Source organism: Lepeophtheirus salmonis, chromosome Z (assembly GCF_016086655.4).
Source record: "Lepeophtheirus salmonis chromosome Z, UVic_Lsal_1.4, whole genome shotgun sequence".
Lineage (NCBI taxonomy): Eukaryota > Metazoa > Arthropoda > Copepoda > Siphonostomatoida > Caligidae > Lepeophtheirus > Lepeophtheirus salmonis.
In genome coordinates this window covers 14,032,345-14,055,955 of record NC_092584.1, presented here as the reverse complement: position 1 = coordinate 14,055,955, position 23,611 = coordinate 14,032,345, and the positions used below count along the sequence as shown (strand labels likewise).

Genomic DNA, 23,611 nt, shown 5'->3' with positions numbered 1-23,611 from the left:
GAAAAATTGTGTTTGTTCTTCCAAAAGATTATACAAACTAAACATAGCCTTGATATATCCCAGTAGTGTCATTTCTCAGAATTTGCACGTACTTTTCAAGCAAAGTTAGTTTTCACAAATATTAGCTATACTTATAAGATTAAGAAAAAATTAAGTAAAAAAAAAGAAAAAAAAATGTTATTACACTACGTTCCAAAGTTCTGCCCAGTATTTAAAACTTCCTCAACTGAATTTAGCTATTTTAAAAATGCTTCATAATTCAAAAATATAAAAATAATGTATTAACTCAATTATTATAATCACATCGTTAGCAAAAAGAAGAGTTCAATAATTTAAATGTTCACAGATGTATTTAAGAAGCTATGTGAAAAAAAATAAACATTTTGGTCTTAATGGGAAATAAAGGATAACGCATGAAATAAATAACATTATATGGATTATTATGGTATTGAAAGGTAGAATGGGTTTGTCCTTCTACCCATTATTTGTTATTATCTAACCCACTTCTTATATTTCTGTTTTTTTTAAATTATGAAACAATGAAAAAGACACGATAAATGAATTTAAACTCTTAAAAACATTGAATCCCTCAATGAAATTTTTACACACGCTTTATGTGCTCATTAAATGTAAAGAGGAAAATGATCATTATTAATGATTTTTTATATACATAAGGCAAAATACTAAACAGCTCTGACAATATTTGCATCAAACAATAATGTCAGAATTGTAGAGTGTTTGAGCTTATCTATATACAAAATAAAGATAAGTTCTAACATTGTAAACAAACACGAAAGAGTGAACCAATATTCAATTGAATACTTTATTTCATCTATTTGACAAATGAGATTCGTCTCTTTTGATAACTGTGGCCAAACGGTGCCAGAATCTCTTGCATGCCAGCGCTACCTCGTGCTGGTCCAGCCTTGCGATTGTACGGGTTCTGGTATTGCATTTTTAATTTACATTCTCTGGATGGATAGAGTAGCTATCCCAAGAGAGAAATTATACCTTCGAATAAGACAGTGGATTAACCCACAGGGCCAAAAAAGATCAGGATATCTTGCTCACATAATGTCCTCACCTTGGGAGCCCAGATTTTTTACCTGTATAGAGATCGTATCATACGATTTATATTACTGGATAAGGATCAAGTATTGTTGCATGTGCCAAGTAGCATTCTTTGGAGGCTCTCAAGAAGTACACTACATGTACAATGGGCAAAGCTGGATCTGCACGTGTTCACCAAGGTATTCCAAAGCTTCCGACACCTTGTCGCCGAAGTTATAAAAAGAATTGTGAATAACTGAATGTTATTAAATTTAGCATTCAAATAAAAAAATATATAATTCTACTCCATCTAGATCGTTGGTTATCAGCCTTTAAAGATTTTCCCAATTTATTTGGACCACCCTGTATAAAGAATATTATTTATTCAAATCATATACCTAATTCAAAAGAAACGTTTTTTAATCCAAATAATAGTGTACACCTTCAATTGAATGCCACTTGAGCAATGAGTGATTTGGTTAACATATGCTCCCTTTCAATTCGAATAACGAGGCATGTAAGTGATAGATTACACTGTTTATTGTTTTCATTGTCGTTACTCGAAAAAAAACATCCATTAAAAATAGGAAATTGAAGTTACAACCATTAAGAGCTTTTTGTTACAAAAGACAAATTGATAGCCATTTGTCATAAAATCGAATTAAAGACATTTTATTAAACATAGAATGCTTTCATTCATTTTATGAAAATTTGGAACAACAAGTATTTTTGACAATGGGGGAGGGGCATTAACGATATACAGATTTTCGTCATGCGATATGGGAAGGGACATGGTATATTTTGGAGTCTTCCGTAAGAACTGATTAACAAAACCTTTTCTATATGATTTATATGAGTAGTCTTCAAGATAGCATCAGTATTTTCATTTTATTCCTTTGAAATTTTCGAAAATTAAATGCCTTAAATAAAAAATTCTTTCCAATTTTTCACCTAAATCAATAACTTTTTGGAGTTTAAACAAAACTTCCGTTGGGGAGACTAAATCCCCTCCATACCACCTTTTGTGGACACCCCTGGAATATAATACACTATTCTAAGCGCGAGCCCAAGTGCCATGGAATCTATGGAAGCCGAAGGATAAAGGAGGTACAGGTTATTGTTTTATGTTATAAGCAATTCTTCTCTTATTTACTTCTCCCAGCCAGATTCCATTTCTAAAAAGTATCAAAGTAATAAAGAATAATATTATAAAATTTTTAAGAAAATCAAGAGGGAAGAGGCTAAAAATGTAGCATGTCCAATTCGAGAGGAAGTATGAATTGTTTTGGACAAACACAGAGAGGGGAGAGGCAGGTGTGCCAAGAATTGTACTTTTTCCCGTGCGTCATAAATATAAACACAATTAAAAATATATATATATATTTATAGTAAGCCAATGACGTCATTCTTTCTAAAAATAGTAGAATTATTTTTTTGCTACTAGGGATATTCAAATTTTAAAAGGAGATCAGAATCAATTTCAATGGGCTGTAGACACTAATAAGTGAAGATGTAGTGCTTTCTGGCAGACATTGAGTAATTTTTTTAAACCCATATAGACTCAAACTAGACTTAGACTTATAACACGAGGATTCGGACATGTAACCAGCATAAATTTTCCTTTTTTTCAACCATACTTTTTAGTTTATAATATATAATTGATGGGCAAAAAATATTTTCATCTTTTTGTCGCATAAGTAAATAAGTATATAAATATGGGAGACAAATCGTGTTTCAAATTTTGAATATTCAACATGTATATATAAATGCTCAAGTTATTAATAAAATAAATTTTCATTCCTGGATGTTTATAATAGCATCAACTCTTGTTTTCTTAAATCTTATGGGACCTTTCATAATAGGAATAAGGCCATCTCTGTATATGTCCATGGTATACAATTTGACTTAATTTAGTGAAACATCTGTTCTTGTCCAAAAGATATTTTAATTGTTGTGAAATATACTTTAAACGTAACATGGATTCAACTTGAGAGCTATCTAACAAGAAGAAAATAATGTACCTATTAAAAGACGTCCCCGAGTAAATAGTGCTCCCTGATATAATAAAAAAAAGGGTATGGTAAACAGGAAGTACTGTATAAAATGAGTGAAATATCGTAGAGGTTTGGTTAACCTCATAGTAAAAAAATAAAAATAGATGTACTTTATGTAAAAAAAAATAAAAAAATGTGACTTTAAATGAGGTTCAGCAACAAGCTTAAGTTCTTCCTGGTTCAAAAAGCATCAATCTTTTGTTAGTAGTATTTTATTATTGAGTAGATAATATGTATGTATCGAGTGAGTGACATCGTGTGAGTTTGTCATGAAAAACAGATAGTAGCACCAAGGATTTGTTGGGGTCTTATCTTCTATATTATAAGCTCAAAATTGGGTATATTCGTCGATGTCTAATACCTCAAGACAATACTACTATTGCTAATAATTATCAAATTGATTTGATTAAGTAAACAGCTCTCAATTTTTGTATAACTCAAAAAAATTAACACTTTACTTTATTAAACATCAATTAAAAAGCTTTAATACTCGAGGGTTCAAATATTTTTGGTTACAGCTCTGTTGCTAAAAAGGACTATATATATATATATGAATAGGCAGCTGAAAAAATTTAGTGTAAGTTTTCATATATGTGGGATAACGCCTTAATCTACGGAAACGTTTTGTTTTTTCTTCTTTTAAATATTTTTTGATCTCCAAAAAAAAAGTATATTTTTACCAAGGAAAGAAAAAACAACATTTGTATCTTAATAATAATTTAATTTTTTAAAAGAAAGCTGGTATAATCTTTAAGAAAAAAAGAAGGTGTTACAAATGTTCACAATTGGTAAAGTACTTTCACTAATGAGATTTGAACCATGATATGCTTACTTCCCATTGAGGCTTTGTTTTTATGTATATTTTCTAGTGACTGAACATCATTCGTTCTACACACATACCTGCCTGAATAACTGGTGTGTACATTAAACACTCTCATTTTCGAGTTAGTGAGGGTTTTTTTCTACAAAAAGACATAATTTACGCAGGAAAATAAAAAAACTGACTTTGATCAAGTTTGAAGTCTCTCATGCCATTTTTGCAGTGGTTCAGTCAATTGTTTTTATTGAATCAACTTAGTTTTTTTTAATTGAATATGTCCTCCTTCATAAGCATTAACAACTTTGCCGCGCTAGCGGATTAACAGCTTTTGACGATGAAGGCAGCATCCATGGCGTACCACGCTATCATGATAGCAAAACGGAACGAATTCAAGTTTCTTTGAGAGGTACAGTAGGCATTGTTTTCCAGGACACCCTAATCTGCAAAGTCCAGGGGTTGACCTCAGAGCTGGGGGGGTAACATAGAGGCTGTCCAAAAAAAATCAGCCATATTGTTGCTGCAAAAGGTTTGGTATAGAACTGTAGTTGACTTATTGATGTTATAGGTAGTCCAAATGGAAATGAAACCGGTCTCTGCAGCCTTCTCACCCCTTATTCGAGCGTGAAGGAGATTGCTTTTATGTTTTTGGTCCGACATTTTTAAACTGAAGGACATGCGACAAAAACAATTTCTGGATTATTTTTTATTCATCTCCCTTTTGGATGAGTAATAAAACCTCGTATTTAAACACAAAAAATGGATATGCAATCATAATTCAATGCTGTAACAAGTTTAGGGTCCTCACTCTATAGCGTCCCAAATATGTGTGAGAAATTGTACTTTTTATACATATTAGTATTGTGTTTATATTACACAATATTATTAACTTAAGGAGTCGAAGATACCTAAACTACATGATTTCCCTGTTCTGTTAAAGATAACGTTCCTCATCTTTGTTCAACAAATATTAGTTTAACTAGCTCCTCTCTTTATTATACTACTTCCTTCTATCCTCACGTTCATATTTGAGACAATACAAGAGGATTTAAAAATAGCCGATTTTGAGGAATAAATTTTGAACAGTATGATTTGGTCGCTTTCCTCCATTCTAATTTATTTGATTATTTTATCTGATAAGCTATTTATTTATGTAGAGAACAAGGTGCAATATTGCCAGAAGATTAGGAAGCTCAGATGGGAATTCTTATGAATCATCTCTATCGTGACTACCACCTATATTTGCCTATGGCCAAAGCGATTGGCGTATCAATTTAGCCTCAATAGAAGCCTGTAAAATTTACTATCCTTTTTTTTTTTTTTTGCAAATGGGGATATGGATTTCTACAAGATGGACATTATGAAGTTGGATTTTCGATGAAAACAAGTTATTAAATAAAACAAAGCTTACTTGGGTTAAATTGAATTTTGCAACACTTCTTATAAGGCATTGAAATAAAGATAAACATAGGAAATTACTTTTTCCCACCCTATTATTTACCCAATCAGAGAACTGTACAATATAAAAACATCATGGATCATCATTTTTACTAATATTAACAATAACCTATCTGTAACCATAATTTAGCCGACTTTCACACACTCACATATGTACAAAAATCTTTTTGTTGTTATCGGTTTTTCTTGCTATATTTTTATCAGTCTTTTTCTGATTTATGATAATTGCTGCTTTGCTTTCATATCTCTCTTTGTTTTTTCCCTTCTAAATATACTGATATTAAGTATTTGTAAATATATGACAGATAAACTTTTGTTATTTTTTTTTTAAATGTCCAAAACTTATGTATATGTTTATTTACAACTTTTTGTTTATGGATCCCTACGAGTCCAAGAGTGAAGGAGGATTTAGTTTGGGGCAAAAGGGAGACGGTGTAAGTGTCACGTAATTTACGAGATGTAAAAACTTTACATTCATTATAGAGTTTGAAACAATAACTTTTTCCCCCTTGATAGTTTTTTGGTTCCCCAAAAATTATTTGTAAAGTTTTTTTTTATTTGTTCCATACAAAAAATTTATTGTTCCTTCTTAATGGAATCTAATATTAATAGTTATAATCAAAAAACCTTGATTTTTAAAGCAAAAATAAGTAAATATATCTTTTACGGAAAGTCATATATATAGTAATTGAATTAAAAATCATGTTTTTATATAAAAAAAAGTCTTAAAATTAATTTTCTTTATTTTCATTTTTAATTAATACAAACTACTCAAACATGTTCTCATTTAAAAATTAAATTAATTTTCCAAATATATATACATAATATTTTTATGATGATAAAAATTTTTAAAACCATTGAAATCATTTTTTTTAAATTTAATTTTTGGTAAATATTTTATTTATTATCTCTATTAAGGAAATAAATTATAAATACTTAGGTTTATAATTATCATTTTTCTTTGAAGCAATATGTTGTTCACAAAGACATATTTCATTTTGAGATATTTGTATAAAGTGGTAATATTGTTGTTGTATAGAATTTTAATTGTCAAAAGATTTGAGACTTTTCAAATCTGCCGAAAAAAATATACTTTAACTTTGATCTAAAACAAATTCTCAAAATAGTGTCTGAAGATAAAATAATTTTTAATAATATAGCAAGTGATTTTTTACATTTAATAGCCTTAATTAACCCTTATTAGCACCAAAACGTTTCATATAACAAGAAGTAGTCTAATTTTTCTTTAACTAATCAACTTTTTAACAGAGCCTTCTTCCTCTCCAATATTTCGCACTTGCTGACGGCATAGACTATGGTCCTGGATACGTCCAACAGCTTTTATTGCTTGCATGAAAATTCAAGTGTCCTTTTCTCGATTTGTACGTAAGCTGGAGAGCTCAAAATTGCTTTGTTTTGTAGCTATTTGTTTATGCTTGATGCATTGAAATATGAATTAATTTGAATCACTCAACTTTATTTATTTATTGAATTAACATGTGCTCAGATCTTAACGGACTATCGAGTATATAAAGATTTAAAAAAAAAAAAAAAAAAAACTATCCTTAACTATTTAATAGGGTTATTTAATTTCTTTTGGCAAAGTAAATGGACATATTTGATCACATGTATGTATTGTACAAATATATGCAAACTGATATTAAGGTAGAAAAAATAGAAACAGGTATTGAAAGTGAAAAGGAAGATCTAAGATTTATCTTTTATGCAAATTAGAAGTAAAGTGTGAAAAAAGAATAGGTATATACGTATATATATAAATAAACATGTTTCCAAAAAGTTTGTACCTTCATTGTATATACATATACATCTTAAGAAACTAAAAAATAAAATAAAAACTCGTATATTTATGACTATTCTCGTTGTCATCGGTTCTATGTGTCTATTTATTTTTCTTTTCTATCCGCATTTTTAATCTTTAAGAAAAGATAATGTAGTTCTTATATACCTATATAGTATATAGTTTTTAATCTATGTATTTCGTCATAATAATGCGTAAGGAAGACGAGGGCTGCTGAAATCAGAGATGTAAATAATATGAAACCCGAGTATGTTAAAAGAAAATCTAAAAATAAACGTGCTCACCCTCACAATTTTAATATAATGTTTTAGAGGCAGCAGTTCAGCTATCATGGCTTGATATTTTAAATCCGTGTATTTTCCAAATGGTACAACGAATTTGTCAATTGATTCCACTTCAAACACACAAAGATACCTCCCTTAGTGTCTATGTTTGCCAAAGAGAGCCCCTTTTTTTAGCTATGGAGTCAGTGACAACATAGAATAAGTCAAATTCAAATCCAATCTTTTTAATAAACTAATGACAGATATACTATTTCAATTTATTGAAGCAACAGCAAACATAAATAGAATTATTTTATTAAAGTATTGACTTAACCAAGTCAAAATAACTTGAAGTGATGGATCCAAAACAAGAAAGAGTTGCAACTGTCTCCCCTAAATATGATAATTCTCATTTCCCTCCAAAGTTATTTATATGTTAATCAACTCCCAATCCCCTAACACCATTACCACTAACTTAAAGAAATAAATGCATAATATCTACCAGAACAAAAAAAGTAAGCTAGTAATTGAATTGGTGAAATTATATATAAAAAAATGCATCTAACTATATGACTTTCAAAGCTTCTCTTTTGTTTTGTCAAAATTTAGATACAAAAATAATAATTTATTACTTTTAAACCTAAATGTATTATTTATTTAGAAGTTATTTAATTTAATTTATATAATAGAAGAAAGAGGTTCTCAGAAGATGTTGCTAGGGGAATAACTTTAATATAAGATTTAAAACTTTACTTCTTATTTTGAAGACTTGAGAGTTGACTTTGAGAAGAAAAAAAACCCCGCTCTATTGTCTATTTGTCTTTTCAAAGATAAAAAGTTCTAATTACAGGATTGATCTTATCTAGTTAAAGATATTTTTTTTTTTTCAAGATTTAAATGAAAACAATAAGTTTTGTTATGTTGTTTATTTTATAAAAACATCTGAAAATAGTGTTTGAGACAACTTTTATTCAATATGTAAGCCCTAAGCTTTAATAATTACTTTAATACGAGAATTAAATTTGTTAAAGAGCTTGACTTTGTAGTCATACTCGAGCTTGGTCCACTCTTTCTAGATGGAAGCCTGTAAAGACTGGACACAACTTTGAGGAGTAGCAAATACCCTCTCCTTCAGACACACCTAAATAGATTAGTCTAAGGGACTTGCGTCTTGAGAGGAGGGCGTAAACGTTGAGGTCCCAAACAGTAAGGAAAGTTGTATCACGGGAAGACTTCTGTCTTGAGTGAAACAAAGTTTTCCCTGAACTTTTATTTTACATTAGAAGCTGCTTTCAATAAGCATTTGAAACTAGTAGCCATAAAATGTGAATAGCAAAAAAATGTAATCAAAACTATTTTTGTTTGTTCTAATGCACCAAATTTTCACACAATATACCTACGCAAACAGGGAATAACATATATTATTTACATACATGTAAATTAATTAATATGTATGCCAATGTATGCGTGTAGTTTAGAACATTAAAGGGGGTTGATTTATTAACACGGATTGTTAAGATTACTACTATAATTATTGCGGTAAGACATGGATCAAAAAATACAGAGAAAAACTGAAAGAATCATCATCACATATTATCAGTGGGTGATAGTACATAAAAACTGATATCCCTGGCATTTAATGGTTAGACTACTAGTCCAAGTCCCCACATTTAATAATACGGGCTGCAACCATTATTTTAGTTACCAACACCATTTTTTTTTTAAATAGACTTTTATCTAAACTAATCAACCGATTTTAATGCAAAAAATGAAAAGGAAAGCTGAATCAAAATAATAAAATATTATTATTCCATATGATTGCCTTTGGAGTCAATAAAAGCCTTGAGTAGACCTTGGAAACATGAACAAACCTTTACGTCAGTCTCGTTTGGGAGATTCCTTAATTCGTTTTGTTTCATAAAGATATGTTGGTGCGTCCCTCAACTGTGCCCCCCCACAAAGAAGATAATGAGGTGAAGTACGATAAGATTGAAGGCCAAAAACTGGGTCCCAGAAAAGCCAGTTCAAGTTTTCTTAGTAGTGTGTCATAAAGGAGAGTCTTGTTTCCAGGCAAATAGCAGTCTGACCTCATCTGGTGATCATAACGCTTTGGTGTTGATTCATAATCAACTCCAGACTCTTCATTCCGTACTCACCAGACAAAGAACCTGTCTATGTTTAAGAAGTTTGCAATCTCAAATTGTTTGTTTCTCGCGCAGATTGCAACAAGGACACTTTGCCTTTCTACGATTATAGACTGAATGATACTTTGTTGATCACCCCCATTTTCTTTAACTCACGCCAAACACTTCCAAGTAGGCGTCAAAACAACATACAACGTTGTGTATGCACATCTCTTGCAGGTGATCAAAGTTTGTTGTTAAACAACAGCACACCATCAATATTTGGAGAAAGTAGCCTTTTCTATTGGACCGGCACTAAAATATATTTTAAAAGGGAAAGGGACGTCTGCATTATTTTTTAAGTGTGGGGAGGATGGGTTTTTGGGGTTTCTGACAATCTTGACTTATATATTTTTTTTTAAATGCCCAATTTGACAAATAATTTTATGTAGAAAAGACAAAAAAACTTTTAAATTTATTTTGAGTTAAAAATTTTTCATAAGAGACTAAATTTGAATTCATAACAATTTAAAAAATGAGAAATTGATTTTATTTTTGTTTCTTGAAAATAAAGGCATATAAAATTTTTAAACATAATTTTTTTTTCTAATTTTAATATTATTTATTGTCAACCAAAATAGATTAATTTTTTTATTATTATTATCATTAAATAAGTAAATTAGTCCATAAAAATAATAAAATATACATAAACAAATAGAAATTGAAATATGATAAAATGATTATTTAGAAATTCATTTATATTTTTATTGGGAAGATTCTAAACGTGTATTAAAATTTAAAAAAATTAAATAATCAAAATGGAAGTTTCATTCATTTTATTTTTCTTCCTTTCGTTTCGATTTTCTTATATATATATATTTGCAAAAGTGGTGGTGGGTCAATGGTTTATATATTTCCATTCCAACTGTCCTAGTGACACTCTTTTTGTACGAAATGGGCGTTCAATATACTTGAATATTACTCTATAGTCAACCTCCATGATCTTACTCTTTTAATTGAAGAAGGTGAATTCTTTAAAAGGAAGAAAAAGTTGCATAACTCGTCAGGGAAAACGACATAAGATGATAAAGTGACGTCATCTTTGGTGTGTAATATGAATCAATCAAGAGTCTCAGCTATGACAATCAACTTCACTTTACAATCATTCAAGATTATTCTTCTGTACTTTTCTGATGTTTTATTAAGTAACCGCCTCTTTTGGACGTTCACTGGGTGGATTATCTTCGATACTCATTTCACCTTATTGAAATTTAGCAAACCCATTTTCAAATGTTGGTTTCACTGGTCCAAGGTCTGAATAATGTACATAAAGCCATACCTGCCCTTCAACAGTGATTTTTCACAAAATATTTAATGCTTTATTAGTGCACTATTTTTTTTTTATCATTTCTTTTTTACATTCACACAAGTTGCTCCCCTCAAAAACCCTCAAGGATCAACAAAAACATATCGTTCGAAGGTTGATACTAATTGAAAATCTTGGATTTAATTATAGTCTTTTCATCTATTTCTCTGCATACGAAATAATTTAGGGTACATTGTAAATGATTGCCCTTAATAACATAAAAATCAGTGCCATACAAAATATATGGCTGTGGTGGTGCTAAAAAGTTGTGGTAGATTAAATCGTTCCTCACTTTACTAGTTATTTCTATTAATTAATGTTTTATAATTTTCTGGTTCAGGACATAATGGATTTGATGCCATAAAAATTTATCTCCCTGATAGACTCTAAGCCCCCTCAAAAGTGCTAATTCTCCAAATATATCGTAAAATAATTATATAATTATAATATAATTGACCCTTAATTCATTTAAAATTGCAGGACTTTAGCTTATTACTTTATTCTTTAAAATGTGTTCAGTGTATAACTCGATATATATTTAGGGATGATATATGAAACTCCATAAAAAAATATTTATTGAAATAGTATGTAATATATATTCCTCATTAAGTAAATGATTACAGGTAACCTGTTATGAGTTAGAACAACTGTTTGGGAACTTTTCAATGAATAAACATTTATGAAAAATAGAGGACTCGTGCAACACCATTTTAGTACAAGAAATAACATCCTTTCTTTTGAAAACAATGGCGAGCGACTTCTAGAAATAGTAGAACACTGGAATAGTAAAGAATTGACAATTCATTCGTGCAACCTCCACAATCTTCACTCACACATCTAGAGAAAATGAAGCATATAGTCTCTGTTCCTTCTATAAGAACTATCTTGAATTGAACCTGTGAGGAAAATGGTGGATGTAAAAATATAAGAGGAGTATGCATAGAAATTAAGCATGAAAATGCTCTCCACATCAATGACTCACCTAAAAGCAGACTCTGTCGTAACAAAAATTTTATCCAAAATATATTTTAGCAAAACGACAGGCAAAGTTTTTAGAAAGTCTGGCCTCAATGATTTTATAAATACATAATTTAAAATATTAGGGGCATTTTAAGTTGTATATTTTTAACTTTTTTGATGCAAAGGGCTTAAGAAGATGGATTTTATCAATTATTTACTAGTAGTTCTTATTCTCATCTTTTATTATTACCAAATAATTTGATGGTGTGGGAGAGAAGTAGTGATATCATTTTATTGCAAATCACTCCTTAGTCATGTTCTACCGTAATTTATACATAAAACATATCATTTTATTAAAATTATAAATATATATTGTAACAATGGATTATTTAGACAAAAAGATGAAAAAAATTAATAAAAATCATAATTCATAGTTAATTACTTTAATAATTTATACCATTTCAAAAAATTGTACTTACATTTGACTTTAAGTGTGAATCGATTTGACTTTCCAATTCCAAGAAGATTTTCTGCTTCGCAGCTATAGTTTCCACTAGTATCTCTGTTCACTTGATAGATAATTAATTCGTTACCAGTAAGAGCATAGTTAGGATGCTCCTCCTCAGAGCGAATGAGAACACCCTGTAGAAGGTTAAAAATAAATTTATGTACATATAAAAAGATATTTTTTTGGCAAGGAAGGTTTATGTAGTAATTTTGCAGTTATTGAATTAATTATGAGAAATGCATGTGATAAGGATAATTTATGTACAAATAAAGGAGTTGATACTAGTGTTGCAATTCGGTCCACAAAATTATGGACCAGGATAGTTGCGATGCCAATATTTTTGTTAGTGTATACAAAACACAAAATTGTCATAAGTTATGTATTGTAATAGAAAAATACAAGATTTGGACATATAAAAGTAAAGAGTTTCTGCTTTTCTTCATAATTTTCTAGAAATGTACAACCTCAAGATGACGAAGAAAGAAAATGCAATTTTCTTTTTTTTTTCTTCACTTTACTTATAATATGATATGACTTGAAGGTTTGGATATAAAATATTTACATTTTTTCTCCAGTGCAGTGCATGAGACTTTGGATTTGCATCTACTAAGCAAGACAATTTTAAATTTTCTTGACCAGTATTTACATCTAAAAATGACTTTTGATCCGGATTTTCTTCATTGATTAATCGGGTTTCAGGAATATCTAAAAAAATAAGAGAGAAAGCTTTACTTTTTTATTTTGAAGATGTATTTTTTCTTTTAATAAAGAGACTAAATAAAAGGTTAGAAAAGTATAAAAAAAACATAATTAGAAAGCTGACCATGGCAGTTAAATTTTAATTTCTATTACTTTACAAATACATTTTTCCGTAAATAAAATTGATTTAGTTTTTCAAAATGAAAAAAATTTTTTTTTGTGTAATAGTATATATATATATTTTTTATTTTTATTTGAATGATTTTAAAATTAAATATTTCATTTTTTTACTTCAAAAACAACAAGTTTTTTTGACACATGTAGATCATAAATACAGTTATAATAAAATAAAACGCTTTTATATATCGTTAAAGTTGTTGATAAGGGCAATTTTTGGGCCCTTAACCGTCATTTGTTATGATTAAAACCATTTTTTTTTGTTAATAGTAGGTTAAGTAAAAAAATCAGAGCATTTTTTGTAAATGTTTTTATTGAGAAATATCTCAGGATCAATAAATTACATACAAAACTAAAAATATGATTAAACATTAAGCAGTCACTCAAAGAAAGTTCCTTTACAGATTTGTGTTTGGTGAAGCTTGTTGTTTGATACAACATTCTATAATGGTTGTAAAAATTGAGAAAGGTCCTTCTTCAGTATCACTGCCACCAAGGTACAAAGGCAGAGCAAGTGGTGAAAAAATTTCAACTACAACGGTAAAGCAATGGTTCCAACAATTTTGTTCTGGTAATATGAACGTCGAAAATGTCGATAAAATAATAGAAATCGTCAAGTTGAACAGGCATGGGAGCACTTACTTATTTTCCCATGAACCACAGATTAGTCAAACAACCATTTGGTACCATCTAAATTGAATATTATGACTATGTTAATTTTATTGTCAAAATAAAGGAAAAAAACGCTCAGACCTAATTACTTCACTTATCATTTACATAAATAGTAACGTTTGATGTCAAAATGTGACCAATATAAAATAGTTAAAAAAACACAATCGTTGTAGCAATAAGATATTCATTATTTTTAAGGGATTTATTTCCATTAATTCCCATCTCCTTGGCAATACAAACAATACTTATATATCGTCGGACAACATTATTATTTCCTTTATTTTATCCACATTTCCTTCAATTAGCTAACCAGGATGGTTTGCATCTTTGATATCAAAATTACTGGAGCAGAATCGATAAAACCAAAATAACACGTTATTTGTTGATACAGTATCAGACTTATAAACACAATTCATATTTTTAGCTGCCTGAATCAGAGAGTAGGATGTTGTTGTTTCTTTCTGGAATCGTACTCAACATTGATAAAGTAATGTAAATTTTGCGATTTATAATCATTTGTATTATGATTTATTACTCACATTTATCTATTTATTACGTTTCAAGGTTACGAAAAAAAATTGTAAATATATCTGTAAAGATTTTTAAAAAAACGAACATGTGAATTTGTTACTTGTGTCTGATAGTTTAATAAAAATTTTCATAAAATAATTCATAATAAAAAATGCTCGAAGACTGAGAAAAAACTAATTGAACAAAAACTAAACATGAACAAAAGTGTTCTAAACACATGCGGTCGGTGCAGATATTATTAATTTAGGGGAATAAGCTTTGTTAGGGGACTTAGGAAAATTTGCATTTGGAATTTTTTTTTCGTAGGATTACTTGCACTAGGAATGGTCACATTGGAAAGAGCTCTCTGCCTTTCTTTATATAATGTAGGTATTATTTGCATGAAATAGGGAAAGGTAATTTTTCTTTATTGGTTGTAATTCTTGGAAATTTATAACTAAATGGTATTTTTTTTACTATTATATAAAATATTAAAGAATCCAAATATTTTATATGGATTTTTTAAAGAATCATCCCATCACTAGTTTTACTTTTGTTCGAAGAAAATCTGGAAAATATGTCGTGTTTTCACTTTCCAAGTGTCCATCTTTGACAAGCGCTCAAACAACATTGAGTCAAACTATCAAAAAACTGTCCGAAAAGTTTTTTTATTACTAAATATTATCTTTCTCACATCATAAAATGTGCACTATAACACTTATATAACGCAATGAACACATTACTAAAACAATTTATTAGAAAAATAATGAAATTATTTTATTTAACCTATTATACCTCTTTTACATGTAGTTTTATTAAACATCAGAATTCAATATTTATCAAAAATAAGTTATAGTTCTTGATAAACTCTAAAACGTAATTTTAGCAATTCATTACAAATTACTTTTGCTAAAGTTATATATATTTTTTTAAATATCCTATTTATTTTGTTTCCAATCATTTTATAGAGATCTGCATTATCAATTAAATTGATTTAGTATATCTAATATGCAAATATGCATCACCTTACAGGGACATTCACAGGATTCTATATTATTTTTTTTGGAGGGGGGGAGGAAGGTCAAAAATCCACAGCTATTCACAAAAAATTAATATTTTTTTTGCCAAATATCAATATGAAATATTTTCTTTGCAAAACTACTTAATTTACCTTCTTTGTCATATGATTAATTGTTTTTTTACCATATTATCATTTTAATTGGAGTTAAAATATGCAACGGTATAAATCAATGAATTTAGTATAATTGTTCGGCAAAAAGTTTTAGGCGAAAATTCAGCTCAAATTTTAACATCAAGTCATATACTTTATGTCTGTTTTTTCTTTGTCTTTTTTTTACATTGCAGCCTTTTGATGAAGTTTATTCAACATTTATAAGAAATTTGTACATTTTACGTTGTAAAAATATTAAATATGACCCTTCAAAATTACATAAACTTACAAAAGCGTGTAATTTTTATTGATGTGGAGTGTTTTAAGTGGTGTTACAAGTTGCACCATAATTTAAGCCAACGCCAATTTCTTGGCTCATAGTTATTATTCCATATTCTTAAATATTTACCAAATAAAAAATAACAAAAACAAACTTACGATGAACTTCAATCTTCCATTGAGTCTCCACAGCTGCATTAGGAAGATGTGGATTCTCTGCTCTACATGTAAGAAATCGTCCCTGATCGGATTTATCTGGAACAAAGCTCACAATTGTTGTGGATATTTCATTTTGTACAATTAACTCCTCCGATTTTAAATATTTTGATCCAATCCAGACTTTGGTATAGGGAGGAGGCCGAGAGCCGAAAACTTGACAGCTGACATTGTAGGTCTTTGAAGCAAGGAAATAACTCCATTCTCGAAGAAGCTTTACGCCCACGGGTGGTACTATATAAAATGATATACAAATATAATTTATGAAATAAGACTGCATAAAAAAATGAAAGGTATTTTTTTTTGTAGAGGGAATGAAGCTGAAAGAAGTTGAAGGTACTTTGCAAACTCATTTAAAATATATATTAGTGTACCTACATGTATATGATTCTGTATTTCTTACAAATCTCAAATCAATAGCCAAATATATTAAATATGGGCTAGTTGAAAGTTTTAACAGTATAATTTCAGTAATATATTCAGCATTAAAGATGTGTTACCACATCTATCACGCGTGTACAGGTGCCGGCATTACCTCGCTAACAAAAAAATACCTTGTTATTTTGTTTTCGGCTATTCATTCCTCCGTCTCACTTGATCCGTCATGGCTATTTCATAATTTATTATTTTTTATATATAAACTATGTAATTAGTTATAGTTTAATTATGCTCCGTTTACAAATGGATATAAATACAATTTCTTGTTGACCCCTCCTCGTATATATATATAGGCTATCTTATTTTTTATATGATGAAATTTTGGCTATTATATACAAATGTTTAGCTACGCTTATAATAAACTATTCAAAGCAATAGTATAATACAGTATGCAATGAAATACTATGCAAAATTTGAATATTAAAATATGTGCGGGACAATGTGCAAAATGCCCAGACAATTTATAAATTTTCCAATAAATGAGTAAATTGTTTTTTTAACTTCATTTAAATTGTCAATTAAAATGATTTTAGGTAATTTGATTATTAAAGAATTCATTGCAGGCAGTTTGATCATTAAGGATTTGATTAAGATACAATTTCATTAAAAGCAATTTTGATAATGTAGCGCAGGGATGTCCAACCTGTGAATCGTGGGCTGAATTGCAGTCCCTAATGTTTAGGTGTGGCCAAATACTCATTTTCACTGCAAGTAATATTTTTTTGTAAAACTATTAAAATAACATGAATGTGCGTAGAACGCTCGTAAAACTTACAAACATTGAAGAAATATTTGATAAATTTCGTATTTTTCCTGTTATTATAACAGATTAGATTTTTAAGCTGTTGGTCCTTGTGAAATATGATTTGGACTTTTTTTATAATTTTTATAATTTTTTGGTATAAAATTGAACTAAATCTTTATATAATAAATAGTGTAGTTATTTTTTCAAGAAATTTAACACAATAGGTTCTGTGACCCAATAACATAATTTAAGTGGCAATGCGATACATTATATTAGAAGGTTAGACATCCTTGATCTAATGCATTTTCTTTGATATTTATAGTGTTTTCATAAAATCCATAAGAAATTGTCACAAGAGAATCAATTTTACTCTCTTGCTTTCAGTTCCATAATTATTTTTTTTTTTTCATTATTGAGCTGAGGTTTCTTTTAGTAATAATACTTTTGTTGCAATCACTTCTTATTTTTTTTACTCGATACCTCTGCCATTAGCTTGAATAACAGAGTACAGACGACGATGGAAGGTGGAAAATGCGAGGGGTGACCTTTTTTAGGATGCACTTTTTGCCCTTGTGGGATATATGCCACCATGCAGTTGTTGCACTTTATGAAAGTGGCGATTACAGGTAAGTACAAATGATGGAACACATTGTGTCCTTACTTCTGGAAATTCATTTAGAAAACTTAGAGCAAAACTACTTTCAAAATCAATGTTATGTATTAATGCTTTGGCTGACAAGAAAACACATCATTCATTTGAAAAAAAGACCGTGCAATGAATTTACAGGTAATCCACATTTGCAATAGTATTTTTTTGCAGAAAAGTAATACAGTTTTTCTATTACTTTAATGAAAGAGTGGTTCAATGTTTATGTTCCTATAAAATGATTAATTGCACCGCATTTTTGACTTAAAGTATCAAAAACAAATGTGTGAAGAATTTCATTAAAACACTGCAACAAAGCTCTTTCCCAATCTCAATTTTTTTTGTCGTATTTTTTTTCATAGGTGAGTTATATGTTCTTTGTAGGACCTGCATTATATTAAAATTATTATTAAAAATGCCTTGTGTAAGCTAGATATATTATGATATGATAAATTTTGGAAGCACGAATATAACTAATTTCTTTCACCCAAAACAGAAAAATTTTAAATCACAAAGATTATATATCTTGAATAAAGGATTTTTTGAAATTTGAATATTATTATGTGCAACATTTTCAAAAAAAAATTACGTTTTCACATTTGATAAATGTGACTTTCTTTTAATTGAATTATAATAAAAAAAGAAATTTTCAAAAACACAAAATTTAATTTTCAATACTAAAAAAACATAAAATGATCTCTAAATGTTCAAAATAGTATATATATTTTTAATTTATTAACTGATTTACTTAACAAACTGAACAAATTTGGGGAAAGGAATACCAACACCAATAAAAAATTATTGTTTTGGACATTTGAAATGGCATCACCTATTTGTATACAAAAAATAATGACTCAAATTATTTTACTTGAATACAAAACTTCTACTACTAGCATTCGCTATGATTGACGTCGAAGGAAAGAGTTGTCTCTATTGAGACTAATAAGCTATTATCCCATTTCCGGCACTGAATGATGGAGATAATCAAACAAATAAGTTTTTACATAATTTGTGTCGTGTGATATTTAGAAAAAAAAAAATGTATTATAGGAATATATCGTTCCCAAAATATTATCAAACTTTGCTATATCACATAATAAATGCAATATTATCAGCAGTATATCTCTGTTATGTATAATATGGAGATAGCTAAAGATGTAAATCCAAAAAAAAGAAATTGTACAAGTATTTTTTTTAATTTCCAGTGCTGTTATCATTATTTTTCCATTATTGAGAAGAGAGCATTTTCTTTATTGACTCTGAACGATCACTTAAAAAGAGTGGAGAGACAAACATGAGGGGTCAGGGAAATGTTGAATTAAGTTCGTTTACTCTGTTATTTTTTAGGAATTTTAATAAACTTTTTTTGATACTGAGAGGTGTAGAGTACAGAAGCTTTAATATTCATTATGCCATACGCTGGTCTCAATGACGGCATCGATTCTGACCCTATAACTGGTGCACTTTTTCTTGATATTCTGTTCAGGATAATCTGTCTACTGCTTGTCGATGGTAGCTTTGAGGGGGTGCACATTTGGAAAAGTGGGTGCATTGGCTTTCCTCTCGATAGTGTCCTCCTTTTCTTGCATCTCTCGAGTCTCTTTTGTTTTAAATTTTTAAAATGGAGGTACCTTGATCTTTGCACATAGAAATAAAGGCCAAAATCTGCATTTGAAAAAAATTCTAAATTTCAAAGTTATCGGCAAGAAAATGTTTAAAATTCTTAGCTGCCCAAAAGAAAATCAAATTTTTTGGGGAAAAAAATAACAAATTTTGACTTTGTTAAATATAATTTAAATTTTCTAAGGTAAAAATTTCAAAAATCCATTGCTATTTACAAAAAATGTAATTTTTGGGGGAAAAAGTTAATGCTCGAATATTTAATTTTGTCGAAAAAAATTTCAAAAATTAACTCTCAAATATTCCATTTTTTCGAAAAAAAAAATTAATATTAAATTTTTTGTAAAAAATTTCGAAAATCTACATTTATTTAGAACTTTTTTTTTTAAAGTTTAAAAAATAAATTTCAGACATTAAATTTATGGAAAAAAATCAAATATTTTTGTTTTTCTCTGTTGCAGAAGAAAATAAATCTTTCCAAAAATTTTTTTTTCGTTATTTTCGTGTAAATTATTTTATCCTGACCAAAAAATAATTTTAGTCAAGAAACAACAATTCTTTTATTGGGGGGCTACAGCTCCTTTAGCCCAATCTTATGTGATCCCCTTCTTGCTAATGAATCCTCAGTTTTTGTCTGTCATGACTAGACGTAATCTTGATTACTTGATATTTATATATTTTTCTCCTTAAGAATGATGGTAACAGCATTGGAAAACATTTTTTAGATTTTCAACAAAAAAAAAAAAAGAAGATCTGCCACGTGGTATGTTTATATTTTATGAGACTCTAGTAATACCCCGAATGTGATTTTTTATTTGTTCACTGACACTGTTCTGTAATGTACAAACTAGTTTAACTATTTGTAGATAGTTGACGGAGATATCATAACTATGCCTGGCATAAATGTTTGTATATATAAACAATACATGTATTCGTACCTTTTACTTTAATAATACTTATTCAAATTACCTTTCCCGAGAATCCAATGCATTTAATCTTTTTTTTTTTCTTTTTTTTTTTTTTTTTTGTATTTCGGAAATTGAATTTAAATTGTTTTATTAATTTATTTTAAATACTTTTTTCGGCTTCATTTGTTGGTGATTTTTTATCTTTTTTTTTGTCTATCTACCTACTTATGTACATTCAAGTAGAAAAAATACATTCTTTGAATTCAGTAATACCCACTTACAAATCATATCAACACGAAATGAAGTTTCAATTGGTGGAGCAAGATCTGTATTGGAAGCAGAGCATCCAATCAATCGTCCATGATCCTTTCTTTGCAAATTATGAAGTTGAAATGATTTCTTTACTCGAAGACCATTTACACGTTGTAATCCGCTCTCTTTTACTAAAGAACGGCCTTGACCAATCCACCAGGTAAGATTTGGGAGTGGATTACCTAAAATACATAATTAAGATCATTAGATTACTTGTCTTATTCACTCAAAAATTGAAAGTAAACCTCCATCAGTGTCACATATGAGGTTCAGAGTTGAATTGATTTTCATGGGTGGGGATGCGTTGTTTAGAAGTACGTCGTTGATATCATAGATGAGGGGGTGGCCTTGGAAGCTCTGGAATAGGAATGTTTAAAAATTTTAGAGAATGACTTGCATAAACGGCAAACTGTTAATATGTGTTATTTATAGACTTTTGACTCTTTTTAATGAGAAAAGGTTTCATAAATTTTAAGAATGGTGCTCACAAAATCTGTAGCTCAATTATTGGTTATAGTTTGGAATTCAATTAAAAAAATTGATTTTTTTGTGTTCTGTATCAAGACGAAATTCTTATGGAACCATAACCCAATTTTTCATTTGAGTCATGTCCTACTTTTTGAAAATTTCCACATTATATCCAAAAAGTAGACCTACAATTTTTTTTTGGCCAAAATGACCAAAAAAATGGCACTTAAATTTTAAAAAATTATTACCAAAATATCAAAACGAAACAATTTGTATAAAAAAAAAAGTACAGTTTTATAAGTTTAATTTATGTATTTTTAAGATCTATAATAATTCAAAAATTTGTCAATATTATTTAATTCAAAAATTTAGATTTAGAAAGATTTCTTCGTTTAATTTTTCTCTTCAATTTTTCCCAATTTTTCCCTTCGTCTTAATGCCTGTCCTTGCAGTCTGGCTCCTTTACATACCCAATCGTACAATCATAAAATTGAAATTGCTTCATATACATTTTTTTAATTCAATAAAGAGAGCACAAAAAAAGAAGGGCTTTTGCAAGTGGGATATGTCAAAGAAAAACGGATTTTTTTTATTGTGTATTGTAATGCAATTAGAATCCTAATTTTCTATATATTTCATACCAGATTAAAAAATGAGCAATTTTCACACGCAAAAAGACAAAATGAACATTTTTTTCCAAAAAGATGAAATTTTTTTTGAATGATACCTCACAAATCCTAAGTCTAGTAAAAAATCACTGTTTTTAGTTAATCAATGGTTCACCGTAGTCTTTTATTGTTTTTTATAGTAATATTAGAAAATTGACTGATCCTTAAACGATTATTTCTATTTTTGTGTTCAAATAAAGTTTCATTTAAAAAATTATGTATTACTCAATATAAGTAATTTTTAGAAATTTTTTGGCTTTGTCATGTCAAATTGTTAAACTTTAAATTAAAGTAACACTTGAATCAAACATTAATTGGCTACACAATACCAAGAGTTGGTTTTGTACAAAGCAGAAGTTTGCCCGTGTCAAAATATGTATAAGTAAAAAACATATAAATTGTATCAATTTACCTATCAGTTGTAGTACGACCTTTACGTTCCTTGTTGGTGCTTTTTCAAAGTCGACCCGGCATCGATAGGAACCTTCATCTTCAAGGGTCAGCTACGTAAAAATAATAATGTTAATCTTAAAATAGTAAAATAACCTTCTTGGAAATATGAAAAAAAGTTAAAAACAAGAAAGCAAATTTTGCAACGCTAACAATCATGTTCCTTCTTGCTTTATTGTGCAAAAAAATTATTTGTCTTAATTCATGTAAAATAACTTAGACATATTATTTTAAAAGATCATTTAGACAAAAAAAAAAATACTAGCGTAAGGCACCAAAAATCATTACCAACGAATACAAAAGATCTAAATTCTTTAGCAATGTAATAAAATAAACATAAATTTAGTCCAATCCCCTATTATAAAAGGAATCAAAATGAATTTTCAGATCGATAACTATAATATTTAATCCTTGTGTTTAACAAATTATGTAAAATAATGCGAAGGACTTCTAGAAGATTTTTGATCAAAATCATCGTCAAAAGAAGTTCAGAACTCATAGTTAGATTATGTAAGATAAGTTCATTTTTAAGTTTGCTTATAATAGGTGAATTGAACTAGAAAAATTTCATTGAACATGAAATCAATTGGAGTTTTTCGAAGGAGTATTTCTTCACTCAAGACATGATCAATGTAATCTTTACTAACTATTAGACATTAAAAAGATAGTTAAATAAATATTTTCAGTTATAACTAGGTGAGGTTTTTGTCTTTATTGAAATTATCAAATTGATTAATTCAGTATAACAATTGTAATTATATTTGTGACAATTTTCAGCCAGAATCGAAAAAAAAACTTTTAAAGAAAATAAACATTTTTTTATATATCTCTTGAGCAAAATTGTCAAATCCTTTAAAGTTTGTATTATCATTCAACTTTTTCCTAGGGTTACTATTCATTTTTACAGATCTTTGTATGTTTGTTTTTTTTTCATCAAAAATATACAAATACCCCACAAAAAATTTTGCAACCCTTATGCAATCAAATGTTTGAGGTTTGAAGTAACTCAAATGCAATGGTTCTTATTTATATATAAGAGTATAAAAAACTTATTTGTTACTATTCGTTCAGATCTGGTTAATTTACACAAAATCAAACTATTATTATTTTTTATATTCTAAGTCAATATAATATTTCTTCAACAAATTATTGTCACTTTATATAAACACATTATTCGTGTGCTGCAAATTGTACCTTTGTTGGTATCCCAACTT

General features: G+C 28.6%; 1 protein-coding gene across 3 annotated transcripts in view; it reads right to left on the bottom strand.

Annotated features, from left to right (window-relative positions):
• LOC121130482 (contactin-6) overlaps positions 1-22,450 on the bottom strand; it is a 126,048-nt gene extending 103,598 nt beyond the window's left edge. For all 3 annotated transcript variants that reach the window (XM_071893720.1, XM_071893722.1, XM_071893721.1), the window contains exons 1-6: positions 22,360-22,450; positions 21,057-21,168; positions 20,781-20,993; positions 16,086-16,376; positions 12,981-13,123; positions 12,390-12,552 (exon numbers count right to left, since the gene is read on the bottom strand). In XM_071893720.1, the coding sequence (XP_071749821.1) occupies positions 12,390-12,552; positions 12,981-13,123; positions 16,086-16,376; positions 20,781-20,993; positions 21,057-21,102 (856 nt within the window). In that variant the 5' untranslated portion in view covers positions 21,103-21,168; positions 22,360-22,450. The remainder of the gene's footprint in view (positions 1-12,389; positions 12,553-12,980; positions 13,124-16,085; positions 16,377-20,780; positions 20,994-21,056; positions 21,169-22,359) is intronic.
• Between the last annotated feature and the right edge of the window lie 1,161 nt (positions 22,451-23,611).